The sequence below is a fragment of the Gymnoscopelus microlampas genome, assembly GCF_963454915.1.
Source record: "Gymnoscopelus microlampas genome assembly, chromosome: 22".
In the NCBI taxonomy this organism is placed as follows: Eukaryota; Metazoa; Chordata; class Actinopteri; order Myctophiformes; family Myctophidae; genus Gymnoscopelus; species Gymnoscopelus microlampas.
The window spans coordinates 7,248,893-7,265,294 of NC_139959.1; the positions used below are offsets into that span (position 1 = coordinate 7,248,893).

Consider the following 16,402-nt stretch of genomic DNA (forward strand, 5'->3'; position numbering starts at 1 on the left):
CAACTAAAGTGGATTATCCCGAAGGGAACAGCCCCATCAAAGAGATTAGTCAATAATTGTTGGGTGTGTTTACAAAACACTGACTGCACTGCTGTGGACGCATTCCCGCAGCACAAAAATAGAGGCAGAATTTTATTTCAGTGTTTTCAGAGCACAAGGCAGTGTATCACACCAAACAGAAGAAAGCGCTGCAGAGAATGCACTGGATTAGAGAAGAGTTTTGCAAACATTTTCACGTCAAGTACCCTGAACTTGAAATGTATTTTTGCCACGGAACCCCATCTGAAAAGATTTTGTAACAGGGTACCACCAGTTTTTCAAAATTCTAAGTTTTTCATAATTTGTAAAGATTGCTCAAAATGTTTTGAAAATCTACAAACTTACTTTAACCCTGTCTTCCTGTTAAAGACAGGGAACCCCCCCTCCCCCCAAGGACCCCGGGTGGTCCCTGGACCCCACATTGAGAACCAAAGCACTAGAAACTCCACAGGCTTCTGTCACTGCATTTAAGTGTACCTATAGGCTGGTTGTAGGAGCAAAATGAATTCTACTGATGATCAACGACCTGTTGCACAGCCACAGACCAACCCAGAGTATTCATTTAACTCTGGGGTCCATTTGTACACTCTCAAGAGTTAAACGAACACCCAGGAATTTACTGTGTACATTCTCTGTACCATCTGGCCTGGCTTGAATCAGACGTGTTGTTCTAACCACATCAATAAAAGCGGTAACTGTGACTACCATTTTAAACCTGATCTGGGGGCAAAGCCATGCTTTCAAGACAAGAGGACAAGTAAAAGCCCAAACAGAACAGCAGGAGTTACACACGCACGCACGCACGCACGCACGCACGCACGCGTGCTCGTGCACGCGCACATGCACACACACTGTGTTTGAACAGGTGCACAGTTCATTAGGTTATAGTATTTGCCCATTTTCCTTGAGTGCAAGGGTTTTGTATTTCATGATTAAAAGAGGTCGGTCGCCAACAACATACAGTAACATACAGAGAGAGAGAAAGAGAGAGCTTTTTGTCTCTCAGTCATTCTCTCTCCCCCCCAAAAAATTAAGTCTGCACACAAAGCTTAGCATTTGTCACGAATACAGATACTGTTTACCCGGACAGCTTTTTGTGTGAATACAGTATGTGTTTGTGTCTGTATCTATGTGATTCATAATGGGTTTTTTTTTTTTTCATTAACCCATTTAGATCTGAGGCCGATTCTAAAAACGCCTTCTAAATCCTAACCTACGTTTTCTGAAAAACCTCAAATATGTATTCAAAAATTACAATTCCATTTCCTAGAAGGAACGATTTTGGACATACAAGGTTTCCACCTGGTAGTGACACTATCTTTGTATAGATAGGGCTGTTTGTGTTTGAGAGATTTAGCCAAATGAAGCCAAACACTAAAGCTGTAACAGATTTGTGGAACTAACAGTCTGAGAAAGAACACAAAAAAGACTTATCTTCTGACCTAGCGCGATTCACAATTCATATACTGTACACACAAACACACCCCACCCCGGCATGAACCTGAACCTACTATATAAATGTTACTATATTTGCCCAGAGTAAAGTCTACAGTGACGGTATGAAACACTAGACCCCTACACCCTCCCCCCAATCCACCAAGTTAAAAATTGACAAGTGTATTTAAGACATCACACTTCTGTGGTTTACCTGCCTATGGATTGCACAATATGTCTATTCACCCGAGGAAGCATCAAGAGAAACGCATATCACAGCATCAATAAAGCAAGTCATCCTGCATTTGAGGACTGTGCAGTGCGGTCCCTTCTTTTGAAGGTTACTTTTTGTTTTGCATGTCTATTCACCTTTATTTGTCTCACAGCAACACACTGCCTCACAACACTTGTTCTAAAAATAGGACAAGTGTAAATTAATAGAAACAAGTTCTCCCTGAAACTCACACTCCAGTGCATGGGGCCAATTTCTGGTTGTCACTCACGCTGTTAAATTAATGCCATGAGGCGCCCCAACACCACACCACATCACACCTCATCGCAGAGAGCCAGCCAGAGGAGAAACTCCATCTTTCAGCAGCAGAAAATACCAAACGTTTCTGCATTATCCCAGAACTCATGGTGCCATCAGAACTAAGACCCTAGTACTTTCCGTCACCAACTTTGACTTGTCTGTCACCAACTATTATTACTTCACTTTCACCTCCCCCCTTACATTACACGGCAACGGGCTTATAACTCTTTTCTCATCTCAAAGAATTACAATAATGCTGCAATGCTGTGGCATACAGAGAGGAGCCAGAAAGGATTTGGGCAGAAATACACGAGGAATGAGCTCTTTGGAGCTTTAATTTCATTACATCAGCAGTACGTTAACGTGGTACGCTGGTATCAGAGGAAGAGAGAGAGAGAGAGAGAGAGAGAGAGAGAGAGAGAGATTAAAGGAGTGGGCATGAAAGATTCCTGCAAATTGGGCCCAATTGTTGCCCCAACAAATCTGCACCAGAGCGTACATACATGCATAAGCCCAGTCGTAGGCCCCTGAAATCACGCTGGCAGAACAATGGAAGACCCACTCTAAATAGATTTGGAAGAGGCAGGGGGGCATTCCTTCAGTCAGACGTAGACAGGATACACAAGGAGGAGGAGAAGAACCGGAGGCCGGGCCTCTCAAACCGGCCTATTCATGTCACAAACAAGAGATGTCACCTTGGACTACGCCAGCTGTAACTCATAAACCACTGTCACTATGTCAATAAACTACTGCATCACCAAAGGTACTGGGTTCTTTCATTTATTTATTTATTATAATACAAATATAATTCATAGTGTTCTATGTTATTTGAGCTTAATTTAAATTGCACAGAAAGGAGGAACAAAGTGCAACACAGGTCCTGAGCCAGGAATTGAACCAGTGGCACTGTGATTATATAGTATTTAAAAGGCGCTTCTGACTAAACTTCCTAACTCCATTGGATCCTCAGACTGTTGGTCAAACCACCTAACTGATAGTTGTTTTTTCCATCATTGGTTAGAATGACGAAGTCAGACGGAAAAAAATCTCCACATTAACAGTCAAAAACCTCCTAAATCCACTTGCGCTGTACTTGGGTAAAGTGATGAGAATATAAGGACACAGTCAAGTATCTGACAATATTTAAAGTCACCATACCAATTTTGATGAGGCAGTGTTGTGTATTTATTTTTTTTCATTTCGTGAAAAGTGTATATTTTGGACATGGCTGGTTTCTTCCCCGACAGCAGAGATATAGTGTGTGGTCAGAATTTGTGCGCTGACTCAGCACACCGCTCACAAATTGGCTGAGCCGTTATTCTTAGAGACCAATGTCCCTATGCCACCTTGTCCTCATAGGATGCGATTATGAATCAGAAAGTGACATTATGCAGTAAAAACATACATTAGGTTCCTCACTACTGTTAGGTCTATTAGCTCACTCTCTCAGATCAGCTGCACTTGGCCCGAGTGGGTTCAGTAGTAAAATACTCACTCTGGCATCGCCGTTGGTGGGTCTGGGGGGCCCATGGCTGAAGGCCTGTGCGGGGTCTTTGTGGTACACCTTCAGGCAGGAGTGGTCTGTAATGTTCCTGTAAGGGGAAGAGACGTGCAGAGGTAAGAAGGCTGCCCAGGCATCCCCGTCGGACCGTGGCCTGTCCCGCCTGGCTCTCCCGAGCAGTCCAGCCAGGGGCTGGTACCCTGACATGGGCGGCTCATATAACGTCCATCTCCTGTTGTACGACATTGCCTCCGAAATAGGACTCAGATGTGGAAGATAATAATATCCTGTAATCCCATTGCAACCTGTGGCCGTTACCACACGAATGGCTGCCTAGTCGTGTCCCTTTCTCGGGTTGTGTTGGCGTTCCCTCCTGTGCCGACCTACACGAGTCACGGGACGGCTTTTACAGCCCTGATAAAAATGGGGAATTAGTCACAAAGTACACATGGCCACAGGGCAAGAACACTGGATAGATTGGAGCGAGACGGCAAACAGTTACATAGGATTTCGCAAAAAGAAAACAGAGAAAACGCTTTAAATAGTTTAGCTACGCCATCTAATAATAATAGTAAAAAAAAGTAATTAAAAAGAAAAACAAGTAGCAAAACTCTTCCACCATACAGACACTAGTCTAACTTTGATTGCATTTAGGATTTAATATGTGTCAGAAACAAGGAAAACTCATGTGGATAATGCAAGCGTTTGCACCCGTGCCTGTATGTGGGTGTGTGTGTGTGTGTGTGTGTGTGTGTGTGTGTGTGTGTGTGTGTGTGTGTGTGTGTGTGTGTGTGTGTGTGTGTGTGTGTGTGTGTGTGTGTGTGTGTGTGTGTGTGTGTGTGTGTGTGTGTGTGTGTGTGTGTGTGTGTGTGTGTGTGTGTGTGTGTGTGTGTGTGTGTGTGTGTGTGTGTGTGTGTGTGTGTGTGTGTTTGCTGTCATTGTGCCATTGTACACTGTAGCTGTCATTGTACTTCCACACCATCAGAGACAGACATGGACTGTCTGCACTGGCATGAGCCGCCTGGAGCTCAATGGCGATATATTAATAGTTCTGCCTTTAAGAAAATACAAACATACAACTCAACCACGAATCAAAGACAATGAACAGTATAACTATATGAGAAATAGAGGTTACAGTACCGTATGCCAAATGCACACCACGGTGAATAAATGATTACAGAAAAAGTCACTTAATCCAACGTTTTGTCAGCACAAAAAGTAGATTTTGTTTATTCATACTGTTGATGTATCGCAACAGAACTTAAATATATTTACATGTGTACATAGGAGTCAACAAGTAATGTACTTTGACATGGACTAGTAAAATAACACACTCCCCTATACTGCAGGGAATCTCGCAAATATTTAACTTTTAAACTAGTCATTATAAATTTGAAATGAATCAATATTGAGCAACTGCATGGCCCACTTCTCGCCTAAGTTTTTGGTTGTATTAAAAAGGTGACCTATGGGTCGCTTCCAGATAAGCTGTCATTAATCTGCAGCAGTCCACTTCCTCCTCCAAAGTATGTAAGCAACTAAGCAACGTTCATAAGTCAAGTCAAGTCAAGTGAAGTCACGTCACGTCATCGTTATTTATATAGCACTTTTAAAAACAACAGCAGCTGACACAAAGTGCTTTCCCATCAAGGATGACCAGCAACCACATGATAGTTATATAAAATCAAGTCAAAAACAAGAGTTCTCACAGTAAACTGATCAATCAAAAAAATAATTAAATAATTTAAAGACAAATACTGTACTGTAGCACATAAACCATCGGTCATCCTCAAACAGTTAAAAGCAAGTCTCTTGCACACCAAAGGCAACAGGTGCGTAGGAGAAGACCAAACGAGGGCCCAACCAGAACTAAAAGCAAGGGAGAAGAGGTAGGTCTTTCGATTTTTTTAAATGTCTATAGTAAGCTGGCTGCAGCTACTGTACAGGGAATCCACGTCCCATATAGGGCATAGGCGACGGCGACACGTGCCGACACAGTCAATTTGAGCGCAAGGTAAGAGGCCTGTGCAGTTTGTTTTGACACAACAAGAAAACCTACAAGCTTTTGCTCTCCATTTCCAAAGGACTTTTACCCTATGAAGAACAGCATGGAGGAAAAGGGAGAAGCAGACCTTTCCTGGCCTATGTCACTTCCTGTGCAGAGAGAGCTAAGGCAGGAAGGACCTCGGGAGGGGAAAGAGGAAGGCTGCTTTGTAGCACAAGAGGATCTTGGGAGGGGAGTTTTAACAATATGTTGGGAGGGTGAACCTTGGATGACCTTATCAAACAGCGACTGGGAAAAGTGCACTTCCTTGTTCCCCAGTATTTTATCCCTGTCACGTCATGGTCACTCTCCGTCTCTCAACTCAAGCCAGACCACTATTCCACAATCTCTGAATGCTACGTATAGAGTCTGGAACTACGTCTCCTGAAAAAGCTGTGAACGGAAGCTGTCATCTGTTCGCCATTTCCGTTCGCAAACATATATTTTAAAATACTTTTTTGACTTTCCATTTCTGCTAAGCAAGCAGCAAGCTATATAATTTACTTTGACTCATTTGATTTACAGTGGGACAAATGTACGCGACTCCAAGGACGAAACGGAAGTGGGGGGAGGCGGGACAACCACTTTACTCGCTTCTCATTTTCAGCGCTTCCGTTGTATACAGACGGTTTCATTTTCAATCATTGGAAAATTGTGTGAGCCGAGAGTCGAGAGACTATCTGTCATGTAACCATCTGGATGTAAGAACCCAGGGCTCACACTCGTTTACTGTGCTCATGGATTAAAGCAAAAATAAAATCTCACTTCTGAAAATGTTTGCATGAACAAGTCCTAATGTGTGATTTGTGAAACAGTGTTGAAAGGAGCCCCCACCCCCACACTAGCGCTGATTTCAATTAACACAATTAACACAATATGTAAAATGATGACGTTTTGGTAACAGTGTTCCTGCTGTTCTACATACTGCCAACCAGGTGAAGAAATCACAGATTGAGGCTCTAAACTTTTCTTTTATATGAAATATCCGAGACTATTAAGATTTGATGGAAAATGCTTCTGAACATATTGCTAGTTTGACCTCTGTTATGTAGACAGATGTCAGGTCATTGTTGACCTGGCTCAATGTACAGATTATTATGTTTTTGGGGTATTCTACTGTTTAGACTGATGATAGGTTCTTGGTTTACTTATGACCCTACATTATTATTTCTATGCATTTGATGTATTACCTTATGTTGTCCTTGCTTACTGTAAATCGCTCTGGATTAAGAGCGTCTGCTAAATGCCTAAATTGTAAATTGTAAATGGTCTAATCTTAAAACAATAACCGAAAATAGGCAATCTTGTAGATCGGCTATTTTCACTGCGCAACATGCTTCTACAGAAGACATGCAGCTGGCTTCTATGGAATCCAAATGACTGAAATCAGTCGTGGCCACTGAGAACTTATGTGTGCCTCTTTACCTCACGTCGGTGAGCTCGTAGTACATGTTCCTCATGTCGTCCTTGACGTAGACGGCGACGCTGGGCGACTCCAGCATCTTCATGGTGAGCTGCTGCGGGAAGGCACCGACGAACAGCGCTCGGACCGTGTCGCCGCTGGTGATCTCGTTGGGCATGCGGATCTGCTTGGTCTCGTCCCCGTACTGCAGGTACAGAACACCTAGCGCACAGAGAGGAGGGGGACACGATAAACCAGCGGTTCTCAAACATTTTCCTGTCAAGGACCCCAAATGAATAATCATAAACTTTATTTGTGAAGCACTTTTCAAAAATCTGTCTACTAAGTGCTTCACAAACGGAAAGAAACACAAGCAAAGTGTGGGAAACAGAAAAATACAGTATTGTAAGCAGTTCAATCCGACAATAGGGAAAAAAAGATTCCAAATTGTTTATTTGAATTTCCCAAGATGCTATATTAACTCATTTTGCAGGGGATCCCCCTCAAGGACCCTTGGGGGTCCCTACACCCCACTTTGAGAACCAGTGCGATAAACCAAAACGATGAGTTTAAGCCTTGCTCGTCCCTATAGTGTGCTTCAGAACGGCAGGGGTTTGAAAGAAAAGATGGCGTTGTGTTCAGAGAGAGAGAGAGAGAGAGAGAGAGAGAGAGAGAGAGAGAGAGAGAGAGCAAGAAAGTGAGCTGGGAGTGGATGGAAGGAGGAATGGTTGGGCAGAGGTAGGGCAGGGCGGGTGGAGTTGTACATCAAAGAAACCAAAGTCAGAACTCTCGAACTCTGGGTGGGGCTTCTGCACTGTGCTTCAGCAAAACAGATGTCTCTCCCTCAAAATACATGTGGGCACGCCCCACACACTGCTACTATATACTGTACACCCTGCCAGGGATATGTGGCAAACATACAGTACACGTTGGTGTGTTGTTTTTTATCTGGACAGATTTGTCTAGACGCTGGTGTAACCAAATAACAGTACAAAAGTGATTTATTTGTAATGTTTACTTTATCTGACTGAATTGCATCATGACAACTAACTGGTCAAATTGATTTTGAGACAGATTTGCCAATAAGATCAATATGTAATTTCAATGTCTCTTCTCTTCTACAGTACATCTACTTGTAGCTGCCTTAAAGAAAAGGAGGTTTGGTTTACTTGGTGTAACCCCATAAAAGGACTGAGCCAGTAAAAGCTACCAGATGTTGGTGAAATATTATACAAGATCCTACATGTTCCACAACACACGCATAGACAGACAGAGAGAGAGAGAGAGAGAGAGAGAGAGAGAGAGAGAGAGAGAGAGAGAGAGAGAGAGAGAGAGAGAGAGACAGAGAGAGAGAGAGAGAGAGAGAGAGAGAGAGCGCAAATCCAGGAAATAAAATTTGCTGAGTCCATCCATAGCACCCTCTGGTCTGTCTGGGTTTCCTTGTAATAACTTTTCAAAGTGTCCATTTGCAGAATAACTTTGTCTTTCCCTAGTGAGCTGTTATGCTAACAGTTAGCCAGTTAGTTTCCCTCCAGATGTTAGCACACACACTGTAAAAGCCGTGGCTGTATTTTGATGACTAAGCTTGACACCAATCACACATGCATAATGGCAATTCAAATTCCTTCAAATCAACCAAGCACTAGCGCCACTGACTGGGCTGGCGCCAAACGAAGTTGGCTGACAAAATTCTATAATGGTTTTTCAGGTTGTGCTGATTGTCTGACTTCCCTCTGAATTAGAACCAAATGGTCCAGTGTTTCCGACCAAATGGACACCGCACTGCACTGCAGACACTTTGGTGCTTTACGACAGAGCCACAATGTCTCCCCAATGGTCCACAAGAGTACAACAAAGCACAATGACTGCAAAACCTCTCCTTTTGTCTCCACGCATTGTTAACCGTTGAATCAAAGTCGTGAAGTAATACTGTATTACAACCACACAGTGCATGCTTTGAAATGTAATAGCATGCAATGTGGCCATGTCGTAGCATATAAAACCAATACTCACATGAAGGGTTTAAAACATTCCCTGCTTTCCTCTGAGCCCTATAACACGTCCTGAGAAAAAGACCGCACTGCTTCCACAGCAAGAGCGCAGGGTACTATAGCGCACTCCAGATGTCCGTGGGGACAAAACTAAAGTTTGTGTGTGCGTGTGTGTGTGTGTGTGTGTGTGTGTGTGTGTGTGTGGGAGGGACACTGGGGTAAAGTGGTGCCCCTTGTTTCTCCTCCCCTTTGAACACACTAGTTCCCCCCCACTGCCCTAACGCTTTCTCCAGATCTGTGTGTTTATGTGTGAGTGGGCGCGTGCGCACGCATACACACACACACACACACACACACACACACACACACACACACACACACACACACACACACACACACACACACAACATACTGTAGTTGGTGTGTGGGTGTATGCGTGCACGTGTGTGCATGCGGTGAAGCATGCTGTATTCTTGAAAGTGTTTATGTACGAGCTCTGCATTTCTCCGGCCACGGGGCCCCGTTGCCACAGAGGAGCACGGAAAATAAATGACACTCCCGTGGCGTCATTCATTTTCAATTTGGACACTTCAACACAGACACACTGACCGGGGATAAAAATAAGAAAAGCATGACAATTATCCAGCGAAAGATACCGCCCCAGACTTTGTTTACACATTTAAGCTACCTTGAAGACTCTACGCCCTAGGAGAATAGGCTACAGTTAGGGGACTGTCTCTCACAGACTAGTCTTGCGCTAACGCAGCAGCAAGCCAGCTCTGCACGACTGACAGCCGTTTTCTGCGTATGGATGCAAATGAAGCACCACATGCATTGATAAGACAAACCCATTTTCTAATCCCGTCAATAACACGATGGCATATTGTGGATGGATCCTCTAATCTCTCCCTACAGAGGAAATGAATTCTAATTAAAACTAAGCTTCAATCCATGGAGGCAGGGAGAGAGGGAACGAGGAGGGGAAGAAAGAGAAAGGGAGGGAATAATAGATGGACTGAGTGGAAAGACCTGAGCTGTCACGGGGGGGGAACACAGTGAGATCATTGTGTTGTTAAAACAAAGTTATTTCATACAGAGTTCTCAAGCCGTGCTGATGCCAGGAGGTCTCACCCACAGTGGGCAGCGGTTATCTATTAAAGTTCAAGGGGTCAGTTAACTTTGTATTAGAATTTAAATTGAAAATGTAAATCACGGCCACAACACAGTTTGTAAGGATACAGCCTCACAGAATTCATACATTTTTAAAGGGCTGGGCATAAGAACTTTGCTAGGCACAATTTTAAGCAAAACCGATTTCTTGAAGAGAGTGAATAGCTCAGTCAATTCGGTTTCAATTCACAAAATAGTTTCCTTAAAATCGTCAAAATTCCAATATTTTATCGGATTTTGTAATTCCAATACCTTTTTACTTAACTTTGTTTCACTTTTCTTTTAACCCATTAAGACCTGGAACGCATCTGTGTCACTTTTTGATTCGAGTTAAAAAGCATTATTTTACACTTGGCTATTCAAAAATAGCAGATATACAAGCTCATAGTACGGCACCGAGTGCCGCGCTACGAGCTTGTAGATCTGCTATTTTTGAAAAATCATGAAAATATAAATCTTTGAATATATATATATATTCTTTTAAAGTGAACATTTTTATCTCAAATCTTTGCTTCTGGGGGTCCCTGGAACAAAATATTTTGAGATGGGGTTGGCGGCCAAATACATATCATTTTGGGGGTCCTTGACATGAAGAAGTTTGAGCACTACCACTGATATACAGTAGAAACATACGTTTTTCAGAATACTGTTGGGAAGACATTTGTAGAATCGGCTTCAGGTCTTAATGGGTTAATAGTTTTTTAAGGGAATTGATTTTGCCTGAATTGATTGAATTGAAGGTGAACTGACCACTGCAGCCCTGTTACCTGGCATACCTAGTGAGCGGTCCTTGGTCTGGTTGGTTGATCGCACCACGGGAAGGCTGGCACGCACCCGACTGCCGCGGGTGAAGGCTGAGGGGGCGTCGACGTCAGACATGGTGTCCAGCGACTCCAGGGAGGCCAGGGAGAGATGGTCAACCTGGTCGCAGACGCTGGGCTGGGGGCTGGGGCCGTGCTTCGGGCTTCTGCTCTGGAGGGGGGACGGGACACAGATTGATTGATTGATTGATTGATTGAATACAAAAAGCCCTAGGGACTTGTTTCCATTGTGGTCCTGTGCATTCAATTCATCAAGATACTTATATACATACTTATACTACTGTAGGCATATGACTGTGGATCTTCATGTTTTATAGTATATGCTGTATAAATACAGGATTCATAAGACACATTGCAATTGCAATTATTTTTGAGTAGTAATACAATTATAATGGTATCTGACTCCCTGTGAAGGCCAAGGAAGACCGTTCTGAAACACACAAATACTTTTGATGCTCATTTTTCAGCACACGGCACCCAGATATGCCAAGACACTCCAGGCATGCAAATGCGCAAAGCAATATCAATACCGTATGCTATTACAAAAACATGCTCACACATCTTCTACCGTCACTCGGTTCAAACACGCACGGCACACCGCTGTGTTGAAGGTTAGAAAAGCATAAGAAGATCTCTGATTTAACTTTTAAATTTGATATGCACACTGATAAACCCAGGGGTCTCATTCAATAATGATAGGAACAGAAGAAATGTCAAATCAGTCAAAACTCGATACCCAACTCATTAAAGTGCTAAAGCAAGAGATCAAACTGAAAATATGCCTACAGTATACACTAGAATACTTTTAAAAAGACTTTTAACCCTATAAGCCCAGAGGCCAATTCTACACATCCCTTCCAAATCCTAACAAACCTGAAAATCCTGAAAAACGTGTATATATATATAGCTAAAATCTAAAATAACACCGATGCTTCCCGTTTTTTTAATGGGTTAACACTTAAAAACGTAAGTTTGACACCCTCTCACATCTGCAGTAGGGTCAAAAGTGTCACAGTATTTATAAACTACAGTATTGTGGCACAATGCTAAGCTACTAGTTGCTGCTAATCCAAGTTGCTGGCCACATTGCATCCTACTGTATACAGGCATGTATGTACAGATGCAGAAGACTAGTAAACGCTCACCAAGTCTAATACACGCCTTGCCATCTCTCTTCTCCCTTTGTTATTTATCTATCTGGTTTGCTGCTTTCTGTTTGGTGCTGGAGAGAGAGAACAAAGGACCCCAATGGAAACAAGCCATAGAGCTGTCTTGTATTTAACAGACCTTGTATTGAACTGTACTTCCCTGTGCTTGTCTTTGCAAACTGTTAATAAAGTATTCAATCAATCAAAGATGACTAAATTCATTCAACTATGAACATGCACAAGACTGAAGACTTCTGTTCTGACAATATTGAACATGTTTTAGTTTATCTGAACATCAAGATGAGAAAAAGATTGATTTAAGACTTAAGATTGCGCAAAACTTTAAGGATTTTATTCCGACAATGGACATTTTCTGCAACAGCGAAATTGCATGAAAGGTCCTTTGGTGTAGCCGGCATCAAATTGTCCAAATTAGAGTGAGAAATGACTATTAATGAGTGATTAAGGATCAAGATATTATTTTAACTTAATACAAAAATATATATATATATTCATAGTACAGTTTGATAACTTTGGAACCGATCTGCACTTCAATGTCTACCAGTGACAGGCTTAAGCCAACTTAAGTCAAGCCAAAGTGGTACTGTGGCCAGACTACCCGCACAGCCCATCGGTCTATTGTGTGGCAAATGTAAGGTGATCTGCGTCACAGGGAAAGAGTCGGGGCGGAAACTGACTGTGACTGAAACTGTGTGGTCAGCAGACACAGAGCTCTTTATGAAATGAAACCCTTTTGGCCTAGCAAACTGGCTAGTGCCATGGAGTTAATGGAGCTTTGGACTCGAGGCCAAGTCCGCTGGGTTATTCTGGACACACCACACACACACACACACAACGGAATGCACAAATGCATGTATATACACATATATGGACCACACAAAATAAAGAGGTAGGTATTTTGTGTAGAGTCTGGTTGACAGTTGTGGGAGTGTTCGGGCCCTAAGCTAGGTTTAACTTGGAAGTTGGCAGCAAAGTGTACCTTAACGGACACTCCCACAGCAGGTTCTGAGATAGCGGGAATTTGACATGGGGCATTAACCCGTTTAGACAGGGAACGCATCTCATCTGTGTCACTTTTAGACTTCTTTGGCTATTTTTTTTTTTTTATCGTAGGATTCTACAAATGTCTTCTAAATCCTAACAGTTTTTTGGGGAAAAAACATATGTTGCTATAATCAGTGGTTCTCAAACTTTTTTCATGTCAAGGACCACCCAAAATTATATGTATTTGGCCCCCCCAGAAGCAAAGATTTGAGTTACAAATGTTCACTTTAAAAAATACATATTCAAAGATTTGCACACATTTTCCAAGATTTTCCCAAAAATAGCAGATCTACAAGCTCGTAGCGCGGCACTCGGTGCCGCGTTATGAGCTTGTAGATCGGCTATTTTTGAATAGCCAAAGAAATCGTAAAATGACACAGGATGCTTTCCCCGGTCTTAAAGGGTTAACACACATTTGAGGTTATTATTGGGGATGCAGGCTGAAACCACACACACAACACACCGAGACACAAGTCGTGATGCGGAGGAAGGTAATAGAGGCCGACTAACTCTGTGGTGCAACTGGAGTTTCACCAAGTACCTCTGAAAGTCAAGTTCAGAGTGGAGGGACGAGAGCATGCCCTGTAAACTCTGATGGAGGAAAAGAGGAGAAAAGAGAAGGGTTACACAAGAGATGAAAAGAAACTACAGCAGCAACACAGCGCCAAAGAAATGTCAGTAAAGAAGAGAGATAGGGAGAGAGATGGAGAAAGACATAGTGATCAAACACAAGAGAGGAAACCATGGAAACCAAAGCGGTTGATAGAGGCGAATGGTAAAATGGTGCATTTATGTATCGCCTTTATCCAAGGCGGGCGCTTCACAATGTGCATCTCACACACACACACACACACACACACACACACACACACACACACACACACACACACACACACACACACACACACACACACACACACACACACACACACACACACACACACACACACACACACACACACACACACACACATTACAATGTGCATTACATTCACCCATTCATTCACACACACTTTCACACACCGGCTGCCATGCAAGGCACCTATCCTAGCTGCTCATCATGAGCGGTTTTGGGGTTCAGAGTCTTGCTCAAGGACACTTCGGCACTAACACAGGGGGAGCCGGGGAGCGAAACGGGAACCTTCCGACAGGGAGGCTGATAATTAATGTAGAGACATCTGCGGTTAAGTAAATCTAATTATTTACATCAGATAATTAACATCTTCATCAACAATGTAATTATACATTTTGAAATAAAAACTTTAATCTGTGTAATATATGTAATAGATATGTGCTTGCTAAATCAGTGTGATCTCTAGACCTGACCAGAGCAATTCACCTTCCCTCCTTTATCCAGGGCTTAAGGAGGTCTGAGACTATTTGATAAGAACAGAGGCAGAAGCCACAAAGATGTGCTTAAATGTCAAGAGCGACTACAAGATAAATTGACATCTGATGGCATTTAATTGTCTGAAATTCCATGTATAAGAAGACCACAATGAAGGACGTCTCATGAGCCTTTTCTGTTCCATTAAGCCATTAAGACCGGGAAAGCATCTGTGTCATTTTAAAGGAGACGCACCATGAATTTCACTTTTTTTTATTTTTTTGGTATTTTTTGGGCTCCCCAGTGTCTCTTGTACCACAAAAAATATTTTTTTTTAACATTCAGTCATTCATTCTCATTTCAGAGATTTTCAGAATGGGCGTGTCTAAACAGGCCATCTCAGAATGGCAAGTTTGCTTACATCACCAAACTTTCTGCCCATGTATTTTGACAGACAGAATTGCTCAGTACCGCAGTACAGCACCCCTCTGCCCAACAGGACGTTTTGGTATTGCAGCTGAAAGTGCTTTATAAGCCTGAGAGAATTGACTTGGGATGGGTATATCTGAGTGTTGATTTAGGCTCAAACCTTTTGAAAATGGTTTGAGGGACATACACCATATGATATTAAATATCAAATATTTTTTTTTAATTCATGGTGTGTCTCCTTTAAGATTTATTTGGATATTCAAAAATAGCAGATATACAAGCTCATAGTGCGGCACAGAGTGCCGTGCTATGAGCTTGTATATCTTGTAGATTTCCTTTTTTTTCGTGAAAATTTGGGCAAATCTTTGAGTACAGTATATATATATGTTTTAAAGCGAACATTTTTAGTAGATCTCCAAGCTCTTAGCTTGTAGATCTGCTATTTTTGAATAGCCAAAGAAATCTAAAAATAACACAGATGCCTTCCCGGATTGAATGGGTTAATAATGTACTGATGTACTGGCACCCTCCACTCTTTAATTATGCTGCGTGTTTCATCACATTCACTGCCCTTGGTGCCTGCTGTTATCCAATATGCCCGTTTTCTATCAAACCATCCTTCTGATAATCAGCGTTCTCATCCTTTTGCCATGTAAGTGATATTTGCTGAGTCATGGCGCGGGGGAGGGGGGGTTTGATACACATAACCTTCAGAGCAACCTGACACAGCAGCCCCAAAGCTGCTGACTCGCCACTCAGCCACCGCTCCGAAATTCCATCAGAGGTGCCGTGGCCGACAGCGTGGAGAGATTAGGGGGCTGTCTGTCACCAGCGTGAAAATTCTACTTGACGACTAATTGTCATACGAATAATTGCGATTGACGATTTAATCGTGTTTTTTTTTGGCACTGAACGTTAGGAACATAATGAATACAAATTGCATTTCTGTTTGCCTTTCTAACCCGTTCAATCCAGGACACGCATCCGTGTCATTTTAGATTTTAGCTGTAACCATTATTTTATACTTTGGCTATTCAAAAATAGCAGATATACAAGCTCATAGCTAGATCTGCTCTTTTTTTGTACATTATTTTTTTTTATCATAAAAAAATGTGCAAATCTTTGAATATATATTTTGAAGTGAAAATTTATAACTAAAATCTTTGCTTCTGGGGGTTAAAATTGCCCCCGTCAAATGCACATACAGTATGGAGTCGATGGCCAATCAACGCATTGTGAGCTTGAGAATCTGCTATTTCCTCTGCTTTTGGAAAATGTTTTGAAGTTGTACAGTATGAAAATGTTTCCACATGGAAGCAATAATTACGATTTATGCACAATAATTGCATAAATATTGATTAGGCAATTATGTGATAATTGTGACAGGCCTACAAGGGATGTCATAGATCAGTGTGGTTCTCCACCAGTAGTCCGGGGACCACCAGTGGTCTTGAGGGTGTTCCAGGTGGTCCCCAGCTACAGTAAATGATGGAGAGTTG

The 16,402-nt window shown here is 42.4% G+C and overlaps 1 protein-coding gene across 12 annotated transcripts in view; it reads right to left on the reverse strand.

Annotated features, from left to right (window-relative positions):
* The window catches only part of kiaa1217 (KIAA1217 ortholog), a 167,620-nt gene that overhangs the window by 31,112 nt on the left and 120,106 nt on the right, over window positions 1-16,402 (reverse strand). For 9 of the 12 annotated variants that reach the window (XM_084049199.1, XM_084049198.1, XM_084049196.1 and 6 more), the window contains 3 exons: window positions 10,890-11,085; window positions 6,976-7,174; window positions 3,501-3,597 (listed from right to left, as the gene is read on the reverse strand). In XM_084049199.1, coding sequence (XP_083905325.1) covers window positions 3,501-3,597; window positions 6,976-7,174; window positions 10,890-11,085 — 492 coding nt within the window. Of the gene's footprint in view, window positions 1-3,500; window positions 3,598-6,975; window positions 7,175-8,965; window positions 9,066-10,889; window positions 11,086-16,402 lie in introns of those variants that run through there. The other 3 variants (XM_084049204.1, XM_084049203.1, XM_084049194.1) reach the window with 2 other exon arrangements.